Source organism: Symphodus melops (assembly GCF_947650265.1).
Source record: "Symphodus melops genome assembly, chromosome: 4".
Classification (NCBI taxonomy): domain Eukaryota; kingdom Metazoa; phylum Chordata; class Actinopteri; order Labriformes; family Labridae; genus Symphodus; species Symphodus melops.
In genome coordinates this window covers 18171712-18194465 of record NC_136694.1, presented here as the reverse complement: position 1 = coordinate 18194465, position 22754 = coordinate 18171712, and the positions used below count along the sequence as shown (strand labels likewise).

Sequence of the window (22754 nt, the reverse complement as noted above, 5' to 3'; positions counted from 1 at the left end):
ACAAAGTTAGCTGCTCTGAAACTTTAAATGCTGTAGCTGTTTTCATATAATTGAATTAACAATGATTAATTGGTTAAAATAAAACATCAGACCAAGCACGCAAATACAGGTCTTCTTAAACAGCATTCTGCCAGAGCTTCATATACAGTACCTCCCCTCAGATGGAAAATCCTAGTTTTCAATAAGAACCATATAGAATAGATATATTACAAGTTGAAAAGCACAAAAATCGTTACAAACTGTCAACAGTAGTCTTTGTATTTATTCACACAAAACATCATACATTTCTTCAATAAGGCAACACAATACAGTATATACATACAATGATCTATATATATACCATAGATTTGATGTTGTTATTCCTCAACATGTCATTCTTTACTATCACTAGCAAGTGTAAATAAATAGTTTAGCAAATTATGTAAAATAGTACCATAAACTTCAAGTCATACTGTTAGTACATCCAATGTGACAGTCTTTCACCCACTGTGCTATTGATATATTTTAGTTCAGCTGCTGTTTTCTGAGAGCATCTCCTAAAATCTAAAACAAAAATCCTTGGAGGCAGTTAAAGGTACCCTGTTTTTTTTTTAAGTAAACAAAAGTTATGTTTACATTTTGCTTTAACATTTACTAAAATGCTTTGTGTTAAAATGCTGTATTGTTTCCATCTGTATTTGATGGTTTTTAGTCTTTAGTTCATTGCTGTGTATCAAGAGTCCATTTTACAAAGCCTGTAATAAAATACTGTTACATCTCCCCTTCTGGGTCAAAGGAGTGGAGGTGAAGTAGTCAGGCCAGATGAGGAGTAACGAGGCAAAATGACGTGTGTAAAGATCAGAGCTGGCAGGACTGAACAGCGCAATGTTTACATCCCTTTAAATACAGACAGATTCTGCAACAACACTGAAGCTCCACCTTTATCCTTTTACATATGACCAATATCACTGTCTTAATGTGCATTTTTACAAAGTGAAACAGGCAGTATGGCTTAACAAGAAAATAAGCTCACTTACACAAACACACAGCACTAGTCCCTCCTGCCACCTCTAAAATGTACATCCACACCATTTCGCAATGCATCTGCTCCTTCTTTGACTACTAGATCAGACAACACATAGCTTCATTAAACTAACTGTGTAAAAGGGACTTTTGTGAAGTAAAATCACACACTTTGGCACTGATATGACAACGCTGATAGGTTTAGTGTATTGAAGTTTAAGAGCGGCTTAATCACAGAGCTTTATTTCTGTGCTGTTGAGGACTCTGAAATTCCACAGGGACCCTTTAACACCTTAAACATGAACAGGAAAACACTACTTGAAAGTAAAACTAAAATACTTATTTTCACAGACAGCATCAACAGCGATTTAGATAGGGAGCAATATCTAGCATTCCCATCAGCAGTATAATAAACATTAACATTGACATCATCATTAGGTGTGTGAGTGGGTATCATTCCTTAATGGTATGAGGTGCTTGTGGTATGAAAATGTGGTTGTGACTCTGCAAAACGAGGAGAAAAGTTTGTTCTTTAGTGTGAAATGTCCTTGCACAGTTTGGAGAATACAGAATGCATTAAAGAGAGTGACATAAACTAAAACTGATAGCTCAATTTCCTTTGTCGTCACAGCTGATATGATTGGACAGTCTTACAAAAATATAATTCTATACTGCAATGACAAATGAATGTTGTAGTTAGTATTTTTGTAAAATATGACTGGACATTTTGTGGCATGACAAAAAAAAACCCGACACAATGGACTTAGAAAATGACATCAATCCATATTTCTATAACTATTAATACAGTTTATAAAGCACATGATACTGTTTGCTCATATATTAATGAGCAGGACTGTGTTGCTCAGCTGTTTCTGACCTGTACCAATATTTATGAAAACAGGCCAACTTAGCTGCTCTTTTGTACATCTAGTGTGATAGAAAAATGTCTGAGATCAAACCTCAAATCTGGTTAATTTAAAGAAACATGTATCAAACATCCTTGTAATGTATACTATTACACTTAATTACAACCCAAAACGAATGTAAAAGCAGTATATAAACAATGAATAAAGGCTTTTTGAAGAACATGTTGTAGCAGCTATATGTACCTGCTCGTGGTACCTACAGTCTCTAAATGTACTATGGGAGGGAGAGCCTTCAGTTATCAGGCTCCTCTCCTCTGGAATCATCTACCAGCCAGGGTCAGGGAGACAGACACTCTGTATTTTTAAGAATAGACTTCAAACATTTTTGATAAATCTTATAGTTAGGGCTGGCGCAGGTATAGATCAGCTCCTATTTTTGTTGTTGGACGGCCTGCCTGAACACATTTTTTTTGACCTCTTTAATCCTGCTGCGTACAGTTCATATACACATATAATAAATGTTTTTTTTTTAACACATCGTATTATTACTAATATTGAGGTCAACTTGTGTACAACTGTAAACTATCTAAGACATCTGGTTATATCTAATCGTTTAAATACCTGTTAAAAGGCTTTCTGCAGTCATTCAGACATCATTCAACTTTTAAAAGCTTCCATATATCTGTTAAACCATTTTAATATCCATAAAGCATATATATATATATATATATATATATATATATATATATATATACTGCTTCTAAATTGTAGTATAAGTGTTACTATAAACAATGAGTGTTTAACTGAAAAGCACAGAGAAGGTATGATTTAACAACAAGTGGTTCTGTCAATCAAGTCTCTGTTTTTTTGTCACATGTTAGAACTCTGCTCCGAACTTTTAATGAGTCCTGGACTTTCAGTATTCATATCTGTAACATAAAATCCTGCACACTCAGACATACGCACAAAAAAACACTCACATTCACAAGCCGTACATCGTGTCAATGTGTTCGAGTCATAACTTAAACAACATAGTTATTACTATACTGTTCCTAAAGAATAGTTCAGCAACAGACAATGGACTAATAATGTAGATTATTCTCAATTGTTCAGTTATTCTTTAGTAGAATACCTGAAGCAGCTTTTTTCAGAGATTCAAATTTGACTCTTTGATGATTTTTAGACCGTCACATAAAACTGAATTTACAAGCACTGAGGCAACAGTACTCGTACCATCATCCGCTGGTTCGACTCCTGGCCTTTGTTTGGAGTTAGTTTGATGCATATTGTTTGTATATTTTTTCCTTTCTTCAGATGATTGATCTTTGCCATCATTTTTCTTAAAACTTCAGGCTCAGTAAAACAAATGTGATATAACTTACAAACAAATGGTGAGAAATAGGGTTTATCCTTTATCCCTATATGTATTTCCTTAAACAGAGTTGAAATTAAACCTTAAGCTCTTGTTGTCAATGAATGTCAGCACAACATGCTTTCTGTGGAGTCAATAAATGAACAACTGATCTTAACATGAACTCATAAGAGAGATTGATTTAGCCTGAAATGTCGTGTTGAGCTGAATATACTTGAGTAAAAACTAATTAATAGATTTTAAGATTGTTTAATTCATTTCCACTCTCAGGTACAGAATCTGTAATGAGAGTCAGGTTTATACCTTTCAATAGTGAAGAATGAGGAATACAAATCATTGTTGCCTGGAGACTGCACAGCTAAATTCACTCACTGAATCTCAACTAGCACTAGGAGTGCAGTTCTGACCTCTTAACTCCTTGTGGAGTTTTAAACATATCTGACAAATCACAAAGCATCAGACACATGGACAGAGTCTCCAGGGTTCTAAAAAGTTAATTAAAAAAATAACCTTGGTCTGTTGCACTAATCTGCAGCTAAACTCATCAAAAGGTGGAAAACACAAATAACACACACACACACACACACACACACACACACACACACAAACATCTCAGCTGTAGTTGTAGGTGAAGTTGTATGAGCTAGGCTCCTTGGGTACAGGGGGCGGAGCTTCTGGGATTGTGATGTTCTCAAGGTCGAGGAGGCGGAGCTTCATCTCCATGCTGATGAGAGTATCGAGGTCACTGCGTGTCAGGTCACTGCCCATCTCTCTACCCAGCAGTGCACACAGTCCGTCAGTCCAGATGCAGTACTGTTCCCAAAACACACAAACAGGTACACACGTGAAGATTACGTTAATTACGTGCTACAGTTCATTGTGCCATGGGAGGGATAATACTGAAAAAGTAGGCTCGTGTAGATTGTTTTCCTGTTTTTGATGGCAACACAAAAAATGCAATCAAATAGAGTATGAGCAGCTTTAGTCCTTTTGGCCACTCAGTGGGAGCAAAACAGACTGAAAACCTAAGGCTGGATACTGAAGAACCCAGCGATATGAGGCGCCAAATGGGAAATGCTTTCACCTCTTAACTTTCAATCCATCAAGAAACTTGCATGAAGATGAAGTTGAAGTGGGCCTTAGCAAACAGTTACCCTGTATTTAAATTGTCCAAATTTATGGAAATTCATGCGTATCTATCGACTGAAATAGCGATGACGTATTTTTGTAGGCCAACCCGGAAGTAACTACGCCAGTGGTTCCTATGAGAATTCTCCTATGGGATTTTTGCATTGGATTTTGGATCATTGCAGAAAATAAGCTCTGTGTCAAACACACGTTTCTGATGCTTTTAGTTCAGCAGGATAATCTTTACAGATGAACACCATTTATATGAAGTCTACTGCTGTACCAAGACTACTTGGTTAGCATTAGCGTTCAACCAAAACAGTAAAACTGGGACTAGAAAACAAACAAAAAAACTCCTCAGGGACATATCTTACCATTAGCAGTCAAATGTTAGCTAGTTGTTTACTGTGTCTGAGAGTGAATAGAACAGTAATGCTGAAAAATGCTGTAATTTAACCTTTAGAAAAGTCCAGCCACACATTTCCATATAACAAGGGTATGAGAAATATTGGATTGTTCAGTTTTAGATTTCCCATTTGCTGAGCTTACCTCATACTTGTTCGGTGCAACAAAATTGAGGGTCTCATCTGGATCATAGAGGACAGAAAAAGCTAATTCCAGCACCTCCTGAAAAGAAACAAACAGGAGAAATAGCACAGTGATCCTACACTTAGAAGCAACAAAAAATGAAAAGTAAAGCCATGTGAATACAATGTCAGTAAAAAAACAAATTAACTATATTACCTTGTTTTGTTTCAGAGCACTTTTTTCCTTCATATGTGGGCAATCCTTCCCGGTCACCACAGACTTGATATCAGAAACGGGGACTAGGAGAAGTTTAAACAAAAAACTTAACAATAAGACAAACCACATTCACCCTAGGGACACATACAGCGGCTGACTGAAATTAAAATTAAATAAAGGTTTGAGAGTTTCTTACTCTTGTCACTAAGTAGCTCAAAAGGCACTTCACCCTGAGGGGACTCATCAAGATCCCCATAGTGCAACACTTTGTGATTCAGCGAGAGTCTGCAGAACCAAAACTTCTCTGCAAAAGAGGAGGCAGGGAACAGTGCTTAGCTGATAATCAACATCACCAGCGCTCCATCATAATTAAAAAACTACTACAGAGAGATGGAATTGATACTGCATGTACCTTGCCTTCGGCGGTTCCCCAGTTTACGGAAACAGCTCCCCTCACACAGACGGTTCAGTCGCTGCTGTTTGATGAGCTCCAATATCTCCGGCTGAATTCTCTCCCGCAGCTCACTGCAGCACAGACACAGCATGAAGCAACAAGCACTTTTGCATACAAATGTGAACAATGCTACAATATTTTTCACAGGGACCAAGCAAGGTTTAGTGATGTGATGAATTCAGCAATGACAAAAGTAAGAACTATAAATAAGCAGATATGACAAGATAAAAACTACATAGTGAAGTATGACTGACATGATAGGTGGGGATTGGAAGTCGTCCTGGCTCATTCTCTCAGACTGCCGCAGACGCAAAATCTCAGAATAGTTGAGGCCTCGCAGTTTGTTCTTCAGCTGGTCTAAAGATGGCGGTTTCATGGCCAAAGCCCTGGTGATCTGCTCACGCACCACCTGCATCACCTGGTAATGTGTTAAAAAGACACATACACATACTGTAGTAAGAGTGATGGAAAAGGAACAAAAACCTTATAAAAGGGTATGTTATTGTCATCATTTGGCAGAGGTATCACTATCACTGTAAGGTTTTCAGACACACCTGCCTTGGCCTTAGGTGAAACATGAATACTGTATTAAGCCTGGCTCACACTGTATCATTTTTTCCTGATTGTATTAAATTCAGGGTGGCATGTCAGCTCACAATGTACTACTGAATCGTTCACAACGCATGACCAGACCTTAAGACTTAAGAGCTCACACTGCACCACCTGAGAGCTCACTTTACCAGTGAAATCAGGACGGAGCATTGACAATCGTTAATATGATAGCTACAACAGACTCCAGGGGACGGCGACTGGTAAAAGAGAAGGAGCTGGAAGTTGTTGTAGGATATAGGCAAGTTGATACAAACGTAGATATATGGATACAATGGTTCAGAAAAGTGCTTATAATCTGTGCCATCCTGTGTACTGAAAAAACCCCCCTCTGCTGTAAGTTCTTTAACCTAAGGACTGTAGGTTTGTGAGTTTTGAAGAGAATTAGTGGTTATATAATATTGTGATTATATTAAAGTTGTGCGCGACTTCTGGCAGACGTGTTTATGACGTAATGACAAACTGCTTGCTGGTGGTGAATTCAGTTTAAGTCAGTGTCAAACATATGGGATTTTAATGTTTAAATAGAAGCTGCCAACATACAGCGTCTGCTGAAACAAGCCAGTAAAGCTTTGTAATTGTGCATAATCTCAATATTACCTTAACTCATAACTTGAATAACCATTCAGCCAATTTTCTGGCCTGATCAATAAGCATTTTGATACTCTGATCCAGACCTAATCCCTGCTCTCTTCAGTTCCCATTTAAGATTTGAAGTAGCTTTAAGAACGCACACTTTTAATATCTGATTTTACTGCACTGACCACTCATCATCAACACATCTCGTTCTATTATGTCAAGACTTTCATAGCCAATATTGTTAAATATCTATTTGTGAGACCTGTGTGAAAGCAAACCTGTTTATATGAAAATGACTGTGTCAAAAAGAACGGTATAAGAGTGCTTTCATATCCAACCTTATTGAAATCCTCAGCTGTGGCTCTCATCTCCTTCCAGGTTTTATTAAGCAGCTGGATGCAGACACAGAAGAACTCCTCCCATGCTCGGTCATGAGTGAAGAACATGGGGTGGTAGTCATTGCAGCCTTCATTTGCTGCATGGAGGAAAACATTTTCAATTCATTCAAATTAAAACAAAATAGCATGAGAGTTGTTCCAAACTATTTTAGACTGGCGTAATGAATGTAACACTAACATTTCTGATCACTTTCCCAGCATTATTTCATTTTAGAACAATCTTTTAACTGTGGGTAAAATAAAGAACAGTATAGCATCTTGAAATTAAGGCGTACTTACGCAACTCTCCAACCTGCAGTATTTCACACAACATTCGAGTGAGTTCGATGGCACACCGTCCAAACGGACATTCATGCTTGTCCTCGCGGCTGCTGTTCTCCAAGACAATCTGTGAGAGATAAGAAGACATGTTAGGATTTGCTGACTTTACCACCTGTGTGAGATAAGCTGAGTCATGTCTGAGGCCAAAACTGACCCTGATGTACGTGTCCTGGTGAACCTTAGCGAGGTACAGCATGTTGTCCAAAGCCAGCATGCCTGGAGGAGTCTGCATGAAGTCCATAGCCGGGTTCACATGATTCTAGAAAAAGAGACAATAAAGCAGCTTGAAACACGTTTCTATTTCAATCTGTTCACACAGACGGCTGATGACTATGAGATGGAGAGTAAAGACTCACAGTGAACCCCAGCATCTTATAGTCCTTGGTGTACATGGCCTTCCTTTTTTCTGTACCAGTGGGGTCATTTTCTCCATCAAAGGCAATCCTACGCAGCTCAAAAATGATGTCTCTTTGAGTCTGGAGCACAGCAAACAAACATGTTATCAGTATACTCGGGGCGCAGTTAACACTAAAGCAGCAAATAATAATAGGGCACTCTTAATGTATGCATAACTCGAAAGCATAGGTCATGCAGTTTCTAACACATGCTTTGTAAAACTCTTTTACATTTCAAAGCATGCATTGAATTCCACTTTACAAGAGAGAGTTTGAAACGATGACATGTCATTATGGACATTTTCGACGCCACAAACAACACATTTACTATCTACTCTTTTACCTGATCATTAGGATCCATTTTGGTCATCATTCGTTCTTCCAAAAGGTTAAATGTCAATACTTGCAGCACATAAAGCTGGTGGGCCATTTCTGCTTTGATTGGTCGATTTCCTCTGATAACGTGCTGGAAAAGAAGAGAACAAGGGAAGAATAGAGCCTCTGTTTGGGCTACAACTTATGCAGATGTTACTGGACGAGCGCACATGAAAAAGAGAAAACATAAACTGCTGTCCTCAGCTGACAGGTAGTTAAAAGTTATCTGAATATCTTGGTAAATCCCACAAAGTCTCGAGACAGAAAGCCAACATGCCAATCGACTGCATCTAGATACATAATGTTTGTTGGTTCCAGTTACGCAATAAGAAAAAAAAATCATGAGAGAGCAGGTCAACAGCTGTCATTAACAGACTCAGAGCTGACAGCTCTGGATCATCTTCAGGTTGTTTTCTTGCTTCTTGAGCAGGAGTGCAGAGTGTAGCTCACTGACATTTGCAACCAGTCTAGTCAGGAATTCAGTGCCAAAAGGAATCGTTTTTAGAGCAGATTTTGTTCCACTTCATGGACTTCCTGCCACATCACGTTTTCTGGTTCTGCGTCACTTCTCTTCCAGTGAGCAAATCTGTGCACTCGCTGAACCCTGGTCTCAGGTTGCAAACTTCCAACAACCTCCAAACGTTGACATAGAACTGGAAGGAGCTACTGCACTTTGTGATGTCATGAAGGGAAAATCACCAAACAGACTGCAAGCACACATTATCGGAAAATGGAGCTGGAAAAAGACGGAGAGGACAGACTTTTTTCATAATTGGGGGGTTTGTAGACAGACGACATTGTATATAAACATGTATTTTGGACAATATGTGACCTTCAAGGAAGTTTGAAAACATTTGTGCATATTTGAGTGTTTTAAACTAATTTCAACTTGAGGGGCTGCTCTGTTTCTCCTTTCACACCTGGACATTCCAGACATCTTTAAGCCTACCATATAGCAAGTAGAGCAGAGCGTTGACTCAGATGCGCAGTGGAAATTTCCAGAAAATATTTTTGCAATTCAGAAACTCTACTCACATTGAGGATGATGGATCGCAGATGTTTCTGAGCCAAAGTGCTTGCCATTTCCTGAGAGGAGATAAGGAGTTACATCAGTTTAATGTGAAGGTCAGACAAAGGAAGTTACTGAAGTACCTCTATATAAACAACCTACAGCTAATGGGACTTTCTGACAACTCATTTTTAAATATAACAATCCTTTGAAACTACATATCTTATTTTTTCTCTACATTAAAAAAAAAACACACATCATGGTCTAACTTCTGCAGCAGTGAGTCTCAATTTGCATGGCAGAGGCTTTCTATGACACAGAAAGAGCAGGAGAGCGAGGTGGGAGAAGGGTTGTGGGGTGAAGAGGACAGTATGGGATGCTGAGGGGGATGTGTACTCACAGTGAGGTGCTGCTCCAGCGGGTTAGTGTACTCCTCCTACAGGTACAAGGGAGGGAGGAGGGACGTGGGTGCAACAGTGATGGAAACAAAGAGTGCACACACAGACAATGAGAAACAGAAATACATCACCAGCACAGCATGCAAAAGAATAAGAACATGAAACAATACAATGCGAAATCAAAGCGACATGTAACCATGACACATGTTACAAGCTGTACCACACAGCACAAAAACTATCAAACTAATCACTAAGTCCAACTGGTGCAGTGAAGTTTTTACACTGCTAAAAAAAAACATTCTTTTGTAAGCTCAGATAGCTCCCTTTTCGTGTCATTTTCACAGCAAAAAAGAAAAAGAAAAAAGTTGAATAATGAAGGCACCTCATTAAAAACTCTACATTTATATGTATTATATATATTATATTATATAAATACATTACTGTAAACAGTAATGTATTTAACTGAAAAAGGCCGACTCTGTTTGCCTTCTGTCTGAATCCACTGCATGTCGTTGACAAACAGAACCAAATGTTACAACCTGTAAAAATGAAAACAAACACTCCACCTTAAACCCTCCACTTATTCATGTTATTCATTCATTCATCTTGGAGAAGTTTTTGATGAAGTAATGTGTGAATGTTTTGTTGTTTAAATGTTTACATGTACAAGTATTCATGCACAGTTAGAATTTGTCCAAACATGGAGGTTAAATTGCGACTGACGGAGCCTTTTAAAGTCAGTCATTGATCTGATTCTTAAAATATAAGCCGCTAACACTAATGTCATTTAGTGATATTTGATGAATGAAAGTGATAAATAACACTTGATGAAATCCAGCTTCATACATAAACTGGATTTGCTTTATTTTATCATAAACATATTTGTATTTCTCATCTCTGTATTCCTTTCCATTCTTCTTGCCTTAAGTAAGATTTCATTTATTATCTATTGTTTCTCATTTATTTAACACTTCAAATTGACAGTCTAAGTGTTGTTATTTTGTAATAAAATGAAACATCTGTCATGTGGCAGGACAATGGTTAATTCTTAAATTAACAAAGGTTTTTTTTTTTTTTTTACTGGAGAATGATTTCCTAAAACAAAACAGAACACATAGTGTATAAAGACGTAGGTTTGAAGTTATAACTTTCAGTTGCTGCCTGTTCTGTTTGAATTCTAGGTTATAAGTTAGTTGCTGTCCACCTCCCTTTTCCTCCTATTCACTTCCTAACATGATTTTCTAAGTCTGCTTGATATAATCAGGCTGTAAGTGTCACGTTTTTCCAAAGTTAAAACTTTGCATAGGTACGTTTCTATATGTTGAAGTTTTTATACCTTGAAATAACATATGTATGTATATAGATGTGTAAGTGTATATTTCATGTAAAAACATACATTCTTTAAAAACTTAGATTAATAGAAAAATGATGAATGGAGAGAAGGGGTGAGATTAAACAAGTTTATACTTCTTCTAACGTGTACATTACATGTATATACAAAGTATTTGAGAGCTTGTTTTGTATGATCTCATTCATTGTTTGTCCATATTACCGGTACTTTTTTATAATTCGCTTTCTTCTCTCTTTTTTTTGTATTTTTATTTTTACATGTTAGAAATAAACTAAACTAAATCATGACTGTGATGTATAACAGACATCCAAAGGAGTACTCACTCATTTCAGAGTTAGCATGTAGCTTCTTTTTATTTACTTTTTATTTGAATGTTTGAATCGTTTTTTAATGCCACATTTGATGAATCCTGTCCTATGGTGCTTAAGATTTCAGGTTTCACTCCATCATCAATTGAATCATCATCAATTGAATTTTTTAATTGAATTGAATCATCTCAGCGCTTCTTTATAAACAAGCAAAAACTTTAAAGGACAGTGAGCACTATTTCGAGTGAGTGTGTCAACACAGCGATGACTGTCACATTGATAACAAGACATGAGCTGGCAGACAGACATCTGTTCATGAGATTCACTTTAGTTACTAACCTACAGCTCTCTGACAAAAACTATTCGACTAATATGAATAAAAGCCAGTCTTTTATGTTAATGTACAGGGGGCTTTTTTAAGAGTGAAATGTTTGGATGGAAAATGATGAGTGTTAAAGTTCTGTCTATCTAATCCGTTCTTTTCTCTGTTAGAGCACACTGACCTGCCGTCTGTCTTCTGGGGCCTTCAGAAAGAGAGCATTGATGAGGGCAATGGCGTAAGTCTGGATCTCCTGGTTTGACCTACAGAAAAATATCAAGCCACATAACATCCAGTTAGAAGCATCACGCACAACAGATCTCCATACAGAATTTAAAAGACTAGTCTACACATTGCTCTATAATTCAGTTAAGTACTGTTTTGAATACAAATACCAAGGTGCAGGATTTTTAGAAGACAAATGGCAAAAGTTTCTAATAAGTGAACATAGGCTGGCTTTTTTATTTGGATTCTTCTAAAAAAAGTCATTTGAATTCACTTGAATTTCCCTCGGGATCAATAAAGTATCTATCTATCTATCTATCTATCTATCTATCTATCTATCTATCTATCTATCTATCTATCTATCTATCTATCTATCTATCTATCTATCTATCTATCTATCTATCTATCTATCTATCTATCTATCTATCTATCTATCATTAAATCTTAAAACTGTGAAATGACATTATCAAAATCTTCATTAGCATAAAAGAAACCAAAACCAACAAAGAAGTGATTCCACTGACAAGTGTTGCACCAGTCATTATAACTACCTCCGCCTCTTTCTGTTTAGCCCTGATCTAGTTGTTATCCTGAAATTACTATCTTTAAACCTCACCACAGGTTTTCTGAATTTATTCATATACAATTAACGTGAGCTAGATTAGTACCTGGAACAAAGAGCTATGAGCTGAAGTGTTTTTTTTCTTTTCATGTTTTTAGACAATGGCCTTGGCTTTAGTTTGGTTTCAGAAGCATCCTGAATTCACCCTCTAAATGAAAAACTTTGAAAAATATTCTTCTGTTACACCACACTGATACATTCACTTAAATAGCCCCCCATTTCAGAGTGCGTAAAGCCCCTGTGCGTGTGTGTGTGCTCACACTTGCAGGTGTCCGATGAGCTGTCCCACGGTGATCTCCTGAGCCACGCGGTGATAGAGGCTGTGGCTGTTGAGCACCATGCTCTCCAGGATGGCGAGAGAGCGCTGCAGAATAGAGACGTCCACCATTGGCTGGTTAACGTAGCCTGCAATCTGAGTGTGGACAGATGAGAGACCTTGAGATGCATTTTTTCTTGTGCTGTGTCAACCTTACAAGAGGTTATCAAATGTCTCTGAATGAAAAAATAAATCCAACTGTACAAGCAAAGTTTGCAAATGTTTCCACTAAGTGACTGTCAAGGTCATGTACAAGTTTTAAGCAGAAAACTAGACACTGCACCCTGAAAGAGCTCCACATAAGATGGTAGATGTTGCTAAGCAACAACACCCACTTACATCCCTAATGTAGGCGGGCAGCAAGCTAAAGTAAATAAACGTTTACGAATTAAAGAACAGAAATATGTGAAGAAAATGGCATAAAGATAGACCTTGAAATTGTAAAGGATGGAGGTTTTTCCAAAGGGCTCTCTGTGAATGAATAATGTTTCTGATTAAATGCTTCATCGTAGGAGGAGGTACCTGTTTAATGAAGGAGAGAGAGATCAGGTCCCAGGACACGATGCCATGATCCATCAGCTCCAGGAAGGCAGTGAGAGTAAAGGCCAGCATTTCACCAAAGCTTAAGGGCAAAAAGAAGAAATAGGTAAGTAAATACGTTTTTCACATCATCTGGACATATAAAGGTCTACAAATCAAGAGAAAAATAAAGTACACCAAACTTAGTTGCAGAGCTTATATTAATCTGCATCAGCCAGGACTGATGAGGTATAACTAATGATTCTTCATACAGTCGTCAATGTGAAAACAGTGATTACGGAACAACAAATGTTACGCTCACTGAGTGCCACTCTCTACAAGACGTGCGAGTGTCCCAATGCCCTCCATGTTGATGAACTCTGTGGCAAAGGTGGGGTCTGCAGACAGCTTAGCAAGCTCTTTGAGAGCCTCCAGGCGAGCGTCAATACCGTGGGACTGGATCCTCTCCAGGAGTTGACGGGCAGCACGGGCCTGTCAAAAAGAAGATCTGTCTAAATACAATGGTAGTAATGGTTCTGTTATAAAACACACATTTACTGTCTCGATATGCTTTCAGAGAGCGTTAATAAATGTTTTTACGATTGAAAATACAAGGCTGTTATTTATGTGTTTCAAAAATTAATTGTTTAAATTTCAAGGATATTTGGATACATTTCTTGTTTTGGTTAATAAAGCCTATTTAGTTTACATCTGACCTTTTTTCTACTCTTGTACAAAATGTTGATTTTTGTTGACAGGAAGATAAAGGGCTTTCAGCAGAGCTTTAAACTGGAACATTAAAGGTCAAATGTTATGCAAAGTACACTTTACTATAGCCTGTCAACAAACACCTCCCAATGATGACAAAAGTCCATCCTCTCCATCTTTCATCTGCTCCACTTTTCAGACAGTGTAACAGTCTGTTTGGAGATTTTCACTTTGTGACATCACAAAGGGCCGTAGCCCCTCCCCCAGATAGGTGATACTCTGAGAACTAGTTGTTCGTTCTGCCCTCTGAGTCAGCCTTCTCACCGTAAATAATTGGACATGGTGCAAGAAAGCCCAAGCCACATCTCCTCCTGGAGGAGTGTGGTCAGACACAGCTTACTTGCACTTAGCTATAGACAAAGAAACAGCCTGTTTTGAGCAGGACTGGAACAGAGGGGTTTACAGGCATGACAACATACAGGAGCAGAGTTTGGCAAGAAATTTCACAGACATGTTTTGGAGAGCTTTGAGACTTACTGCTGAGAAGGAGAATAACATGACCTTTAAGAACCTTGGCGTTTGTAATCTGGATGCAGAGCATTAATAACATAACGCACCTGCTTTAGACGTGGTTAAAGTTGAACCACAAAGTCAGCCTGTTAGCTGTAGAAGACGTTAACTGCAGTCAATTTGATTATATGACACCACTTTCCTGCTGCAGTGCACATTGCACTTGGAAGCACTTTGGTGTTTTGGTCGTACTCACAGCGCACTTTGAGGCAGAGTGGGATTAGAAAGAATATATTATCATACATTATTATTGAGCCGGTTCAAGGCTGGTATCCACCATGGAAAATCACATCATCTAATTGTATACTTTTCAAAGCAGTGGTCATCCACTAAGTTGCATTGACAGTCAGACAATAGAGTCCAGAGAAGCATGTCTAAAAGTCTAACATTACGAATTTTAGGGGTTTTCAACCCACAGCAACCAGTAACAACAACTGAGGAACTCAGCAGTTGCTCAGAGTACAGTTTACTGTATCCTGTGTTAAAAGCATTTTTAAAACATGACAATAAAGAAATAACTGAAGAGGTCAGAACAAAGGTGACTCACTGGTGATATTGCTAATCGAAGGATGGTCCCATTCTTAATATCACCTCGGCTCTGTAAGACAATAAAATAGATTGTGTTTCTACAGATACAACAGCTTTTAAAAGATGCTATGCATGAAGCTTAAGATTAACATTCAAGCTCACCTGTTCAGTGATATAAAGCTGAGGGCCGTCAGCATAACGCAGAGCAAACTGCTCAGAGCCTGACAGAGACCAGCTGAGTACAAAGAGATAAGGTGGGCTCAGAAACAAAATTCACGTCAGTTATTCAACTCCTACTCTCGAAGCAGTGGGTACGACAAGTAAACTCTAAAGTTTAGTGCTACATACTCTATGCTGAAACAAAAATGCTGCTGAAAGTCCGATCAGTCCCTCCTGCCAGTGTCAATACAGAGAGAATGTGGAGGAGAAATATTCAGTGGGTGTTAACAGTAAAGTGGAAAAAAAAACTGTTCAGTTTCAAAGGGGAATGGGAGGTAGTAGGCAGATACATCCACGGGGTGGAGAGGTGACAACAATATTCAATCCCTGGAGTACAAGACAAAATAGTTGGTAAAAAAAAAAAACAGAGACCAAATAAAAATGAAAAATAGCACTGACAACAAATAAACAAGAGAAGTGATTGATGATAATGGTTATGTAAGGTATTAAGTCAAGTTTATTTGTACAGCACATTTAAAAACAGCTTCAGCTGACTAAAGTGCTTTACAGGCAATGCATCAAAAACAACACAAAAAAACACCAACAGAGAAAGACATTTAGATAACAAGAGGAAGCAAAGCCTGTTTAACTGTCACACAGTGTGTGTCTTCTCACAGGAGGACCATACTAACACTGGGCTCGACATCATTTCAGTAGGACTTGGCTTCAGTTGTCTTTCCTTCTATTATCCAAGAAGTGAACACATTAAATACCCTCTTAACTATTAACAGCACATGTTTAAAAATATATAGTAATAGGTATCGCAGACATTTACAGTAGAGTCTTTAAGACGAGCCTCAATTGACGTTGTAGATTCATTCACCAGAGTGAAAAACAAAGAAATGATTAATGTGTAACTGGACTACTCTGCTATTCAAACCAACAGAAAACAACCCTGAATGCAATTCTGCTAATTTCTCCATCTTATCCAAATCAAAGTGTTTGTGTTATTACGTCAAACTAGAAGAAAAGACCTATCACGAACATGTGAAGCCATTATACGTTCATTTTAGTGTTGAACAGAAAGTGAGACAGTCAAAATCACCAAGACAACTTTAACTCAGTGAGTAATGCTTACCCATCACACACTTCCCGTATGACTGAGGACAGAGGTCTTTTCTGCACAAAGAAACAACAACAATCAAAACATGCAAAGGGACAACACATAACAACGGGAAAATTTTAAAAAACAAAATGCCATTTATTCAATCAATTCAATTCATTTATGTACTATGGCGACCCTTAAGGTGCTTCCCTGAATTATGTGCAAATACTTTTGCAAATACAAACCTGGTCCATCTCTATGAGCTGAGCGTTAGCACCGGGCCATTCAATGGCCACCTTCACAATGTCAGCTGGTGGCGGCATGGCTGTGGACTTATAGCAAGCTACGGAAGAAAAAGAGAATAGTTTCCACTTAGACAGAAGTTCACTTGAAGTCAAACGACTTTGTGTTTTTTTAACTATTCATTTAAGCTCTTAAGTAGATTGAACTATGATTCTGGAAATGCATAACACAAAAATTATGAATTACAAATTCTGATTCATTTCAGGATGTCATGTAAATATGTTATTCTGCACTCTGCCTTTCAACACTGTTGGACTGACTGAGTTAAAAAAAAAAAGTCTTGACTTGTATTTGATAATCTTCAGAATAAAATCCACTGAAGGTTGTACGTCACCTAATGTTGAAGTGTCAAGCGGGTCAATCACTCTCAAGGCTCTGCTGTGTAAACCTCTGAGTCAGCTCCCCTGTGAACACACAAACACAAGCTGCAGTCACGTCTCCAAAAAAAACCTTTTTTTCCCCTCAAAGCCCCAAAGCTCAGTTTGTTTCATCCCTGCTCCTTTTCTCCTCTGGACTGAATCTGTCAGTGAACCAATCGATAAGCATGACTGTTTTACAAAACAACCCACATGAACACACACACACACACACACACACACACACACTGACACACATCTTGACTGGCTTCAGCTTTCTGTCTGCCATGCTCTTGGTTTGATGCCTTATATTGCTGTTGACATGTAAGTAATATTATTTGCGCAGTATATTCATCAAATCTCATTACATCCCATTTATGTAACATCTTTCTTTTCTTATCTTTATTGACACCAAACAAAACGGCGTGCTTCTAATGGTTTCTGCTTCATACAACTCTTTCTGTTGTGGATTAGTCAAATACAAATCTTTAGTCGGACCGCTCTTGTGTTTTGGCTGTCAATAAAGGAGAATACATTTAGTATTTAGCATGGCTGGTATTAATAACCATTTGAAGGTGTATCTCAGAGACGAGGGCTCATTTCTATCTTGTTTTTACTTACCACCATTTAACTGATTGATGTTATATTCTGATTCTAATCTGATTCTTACTGTTGCGTTAGTTTATCCTGATTGTCCTTCTCTCTCACTAATGAGGACTGTTGTCATGTTATCATGTTTGCTCCTCTTCTGAGGATTTCGTGTAAAAGGAGGCCGACTCACTCACTGTAAACCAAATCCACCTACGGATACAAATACAGTTAGCTAAGTTTACCTATACATTTTAGATGTCCTTAATATGTGTGTCGCAGGCAGACAGTATTTGGTGTCATTTAGAAACACATGAGTTACTTTCAGCTTCATGCTTATCTTTCTCACAAATCTCGCCACTAAATTAAAAGGCAGGATGCAATATGAAGTGAGATTTTATAATCATAACTCTAAAGCTGTGAAGATATCGTGACAAATGACACAAATGGAATGCTATTTGACTGTTAAATAAATCTCATACTATCGGCACATATCTCTGATAACTGACCAGTTGATAATATCTGCAGATAATTGGTCTATCAACACAGATACACTTCTTGCTTATATGATAAGTCAGATTTATAAGATCTTTAATAGTGTATTTACACTTCGTAAGCTTGTTCTAATGATTAGAAACAATTGCTCCATGATACAAGTGCAAGAGAAACACAGTACACAACGATCTTTGGCAACAGTAAACGATCACCTCAGCTCTGACATGTAGTGAACATGAAAAATTGGCCCTGCTGGTGATCAGGAGAAAATGGAAACCGAGAAAAAGACACTGCTGTTCTCCATATGGCTCTTTGCATACGGGGTTCTTTCGGTATCAAAAACATTTTGTGCGACTCACAGCTGCTCAAATAAGAGAGATCTTAATCATTAACAATCTGTTGGTGGGTTGAACAAGAAAGCCTGTATGGAACCAGCACGAAACAAAAGCCATCTTCCCTGGAGATTTAAAAGTGATGGAGTACATCGCAAGCACTGCAGCTCAGAGACTGAATGTTTGTCTGCTTCTATAAATACGTTTGGCTCTGAGTTTATGTCAGCAGCAGCTCTTTGATGATCTCTCCTTTACTAAAGGACATTTTGATATCAAACAGGACAGAACACTGTCAGATGTTGGTGCATCGTTGCTCTTCAACTGTGTGCGCCTCATGATGAAAAACTCTCCGAATTAGAATGAAAATGTCATCTGTGGCACAATTAATAATAAACATGTCCGTCTCCTTTCATCTCAACAACTCTGAATCACAGAGTCACTGCATGAAAATGTTTTCACTAATTAGTCACAAATTACAGAGATTAACAGAATAGCATAGTGTGAAGGATATATGTCATTAACTACATCTTAAACAAATTAAGGTGGATTCAGAAAATGATAGCAAATTAAAACTGCCAATTAGATTCAGATTCCAGCAAGAAGCCATCTGATAAAGAGCCTGCACCGCCTCCACATCCTCAAGCTGACTGTCGATCACATGGCTTAATGTGTGAACTCTAAGTCTGCCTTGCTAAAGTTTGTTCTTATTCCAAAAAAATAAAATAACCTGAATGTTCTCCACAAGTTCTGATATGAATGTGAAAGTTCTCAGTGACTCATTGGGTGTCAGAGTTCACTAAATGTTAGGCAGTGTAAGAGATCAGATAACACATTGACTGTTCTTTAGAGAAAACATTACTGTTGTTCAGCATGTTGATGCTCATAATTTATCATCTACAAGTAAGATAATAGAGCATTTTTTGGAGAATAAACTATGCTTGAACTTTATTGTAATTTTATAATGTATCCTGCATAAGTTCATTTTGAAAAATCACAGAAGCTTAAAAAAAAGGCTTAAACGTGCAAGAGCAGATTGTGGGAAAATGTAATTAAGTACATAATTAAAATGTTCTGTTTAAATTAAATAGTTTTTCTGTACACTTAGTGATTTAACTATGATTGCGGTTGTGCTCCTGCGAAGTTGGGTTTGTTCACTTCCCATTTATCCTTTCTGTGAATTCACTCTCAGATAGAGCAGTGCCACACTTTATTGAGAGAAGAAGCTGTTCTTCTCTCATACAAGAGAACATCTGTACTGGGGGAAATGAAGTACGGTAAATTAAATGAGCACACATTATCTGGCTTTTGTCAATCTCTACCAGCCACAGAGCAATAACAATACCTCTATCGGGTGCCGGGTACAACTTATGAAGGCCCACGACACACATCTACAAGCCACATAAATCGTTGCTCAAAATCAAAAGCAGAGAAGGCTGTTAATACATCACTGCGAAAAAAATAAGTGAGAAAATGAAGCTAGATACATGTTAACACACTGAAGTTACAGACCAGACAGTACAACGTGACATAATGTATCTCCTCCAACATATTCACTGCAGTGATTTTGTTAATGGTATTTCGTTTAAATCACTTCCAACCCTCATATCTACGCAAGACTTTGCACAACATGTCAGCAACTAGTATAGGCCTAATAAGCCACATGTCTGCATGGCAACACATGTAACAATACTGTTTTCTATCCAGATGTTCTCGTAAGGCATGGCAGAGTGAAGGAGAGCCAGCTCTGAATGATATCTGATCTCATAAACTGTGTTTTTGTAAAATAAAAAAAAGTTTGACAGCCAATGACCTTGGCCTAACTTTTGATCCAACCCTCCTTTTTGATCAGCTCAAGTAGACTGATTTTTTTCCCACCAACACAAATGGGTAAAAGTAGCTCTCTTATGCCCATGGCTGATGAATGGATTCCCAATTAATACCTTTTGTTATCTAATATTGGGATGTTTTGATGTGCTTAATAGTTCATATTGCTGCAGCCAAAGTCTAAACTAAAAAAGTAACCATGTGAACTTGCCCTAGCTTTCCTTCTCTGCATCAGCATTCATGTCAGATTAGACTTTAAGGAGCTCTGTTTAACTGTTTAATTTTAAATGGGCGTCCTTTTAGTGTCTGATCTATTTATCTGCCTATTCACTGATACGGGACTCATAACTGTCCTCGAGTTGAAAAGGACGTCAGCATGCTGAAAGACCTTCTTCTCTAGACATAAGACTGTCTGACTCGGCTTATAAACCTTTTCCTTTCGTAAGTTGCTTCCATCTTAAAAGGGATTCATGTGATGCAATATGACGCTTTTTGCATCACATGAAGAAAACTTTCAAGCACAGAAAAACACATTTTTCTCATCTCAGGGCAAAATGAGGGTTGGATTCACGACCATTCAACACTACTACCATGCTTCTAATGATACACAGCTTTGTGTAAATGGGTGAAGTATCCCTTTAATGACTCGACTCGTCACAATGATCCATCAGGGAATCCTTCATGCCTTTTTAACGTGTTTCTTTGAAGAGAGAGTTGTGCCATTTGATTAAACTTAAGGCTGTACTGAATATCAGCACAGCTGTTTTCAACCTTATGCCTATAACCAAAACAACTGTTCTGATATTAATTAGAGCAGTATGACATCGTGGGCATGCATACATAAATGGCCTCTGATATCTATTAATGTATGTGCTGTTACAAAGCTCTTCCTGTCTTATACTCATACTGAAGGTGTTTCTAGTTTTATATTCAAGAGATAAAAGAAAACATGCATTCAGATAACAGGTGGTTTTCTATCTGCTGGCGTATCTCTTTATTTTTTATCTAACTGGTTTGTGAGTGGAAATTGGGCAGCTGTAGGATACTGGGAGGTTTGTCCACTTAGCAACAGTTATAAGACCGCACGCGCGCGGTGGTGGTGGTAGCGTAGCAACAACAGCTAAAGGAGCTCGAGCCTGAAGAGATCCCACGCTGCGGTGGTCGAGCTTTCTTAACAAAAACACTCAGTTTCGTCTGTCTCCGACCGGCTCCTTTTCACCACGACCCGGATGTTTCTGACGCCATTTTATTGCTTTAATAATGTGGTTTGGGGTCTCTGCTGTCAAGGCTGCTTCCAAACGAAATATATGAACACACGAAAGCTGGGAGACGTCTTAACTTTTCTCATAGCTAGTTAGCTTTGTGTATGCGGAGTGGCGCCCCCTCTTGTTATGCGAATTAAAGAATTGACTGGTCCGTCCGTGAGGAAAAACAACTTTAATATGTGTTGTCTTTAACCTCTGAAGATGATACATCGACTAATTTAAGCCTATTACGAGAAATGTACAATATCTACGTAACATCAGTCTGCTATCGTACGTTAGATTGACCATCTTACAGTCTAAGCCCCGGTTGTTAGTCAGTCACTACCTTGATATTTACTGTCAGTTTATGGTCACTACACACTTATTTGAAGCGCATTAAAAAAAGGTTTAAGGCCTGAACAGGTCATCGCTTCGGCAATCATCACCGGAGGGAGCCAGCAGACTTGTGCAGCACGAGCTTTATTTGAAACATTTAGCAACACCAATTATCGCACGTGATAATAAATTCTGTATATTAAACAGCAGCTGACAATGACATGTACATACATCGTGCTGATTTCTGTCTTAAAGTGACTCACTACGACACCCCAATACACGCCATCAATCTGAAGGTGTTATTCAGTGATCCAGCCTGTCTGCTCCTCCATTGCAGTCATGATGCAGCCTGTCTCTCTCTCTGCAGCTGTTCAGTGTTCTGGCTGGTTCTTATTTTTAAGTAGGGATGAATGTAATTGATCTGAAGGCTCCTCAACTAGCTGCTAATGTCTATGCTCAGTTATACTCACCCTGTGACTGGGCCATCGATGATGCTCTCAGTGTCCCTCTCTTCCTTTGCAGTCGAATAGTTTTTGGTTAAGAGAGACACGACTCCACGCCTTGTGGGCGGGGCATAGTGTACATTTCAGCGGCTGCTAATGAGGCAGGCCCTTCATCTCCATCATTTGCGATCACTCAAACTGACATTTACTCCCAAAATAGGCTGGTGCAGCGGGGATGTTGCGACATTACAGTTCATGCATCTAACTTCTGTCAGGGCATTAACCTAATTGATGAGACTTTTGACAGGCATTAGGCCATAGCTATTAATTTGTTTTTAATTTAAAAATATACAGGACTGCGTGCAGGATTCCTAAGTTATTCGTAAAGGGACCTATTTTATGTAATTAGTCTAAATATATATTTTTTTTCCATATGCTTTCTTTCACTCAAGA

The 22754-nt window shown here is 38.2% G+C and overlaps 1 protein-coding gene across 4 annotated transcripts; it reads right to left on the bottom strand.

The window, feature by feature from the left end:
* Window positions 1-242: 242 nt before the first annotated feature.
* elmo2 (engulfment and cell motility 2) lies at window positions 243-22639 on the bottom strand. Of its 4 annotated transcripts, none has more exons than XM_079341442.1 (23): window positions 22329-22639; window positions 17018-17087; window positions 16626-16723; window positions 16414-16454; window positions 15279-15351; window positions 15136-15186; window positions 13633-13802; window positions 13314-13413; window positions 12736-12887; window positions 11813-11891; window positions 9653-9688; window positions 9279-9329; window positions 8212-8334; window positions 7830-7949; window positions 7628-7732; window positions 7432-7540; window positions 7093-7229; window positions 5821-5984; window positions 5525-5637; window positions 5309-5416; window positions 5113-5195; window positions 4918-4995; window positions 243-4053 (listed from the first exon to the last, which is right to left on the bottom strand). In XM_079341442.1, exons 3-23 carry the CDS (start codon window positions 16701-16703, stop codon window positions 3853-3855), a joined length of 2172 nt encoding a protein of 723 aa, XP_079197568.1. In that variant the 5' UTR covers window positions 16704-16723; window positions 17018-17087; window positions 22329-22639; the 3' UTR covers window positions 243-3852. The 4 variants fall into 4 exon arrangements, with proteins under 4 accessions (XP_079197568.1, XP_079197569.1, XP_079197570.1 ...); XM_079341443.1 differs by having other exon boundaries at window positions 12742-12887; XM_079341444.1 differs by lacking the exon at window positions 9653-9688.
* Between the last annotated feature and the right edge of the window lie 115 nt (window positions 22640-22754).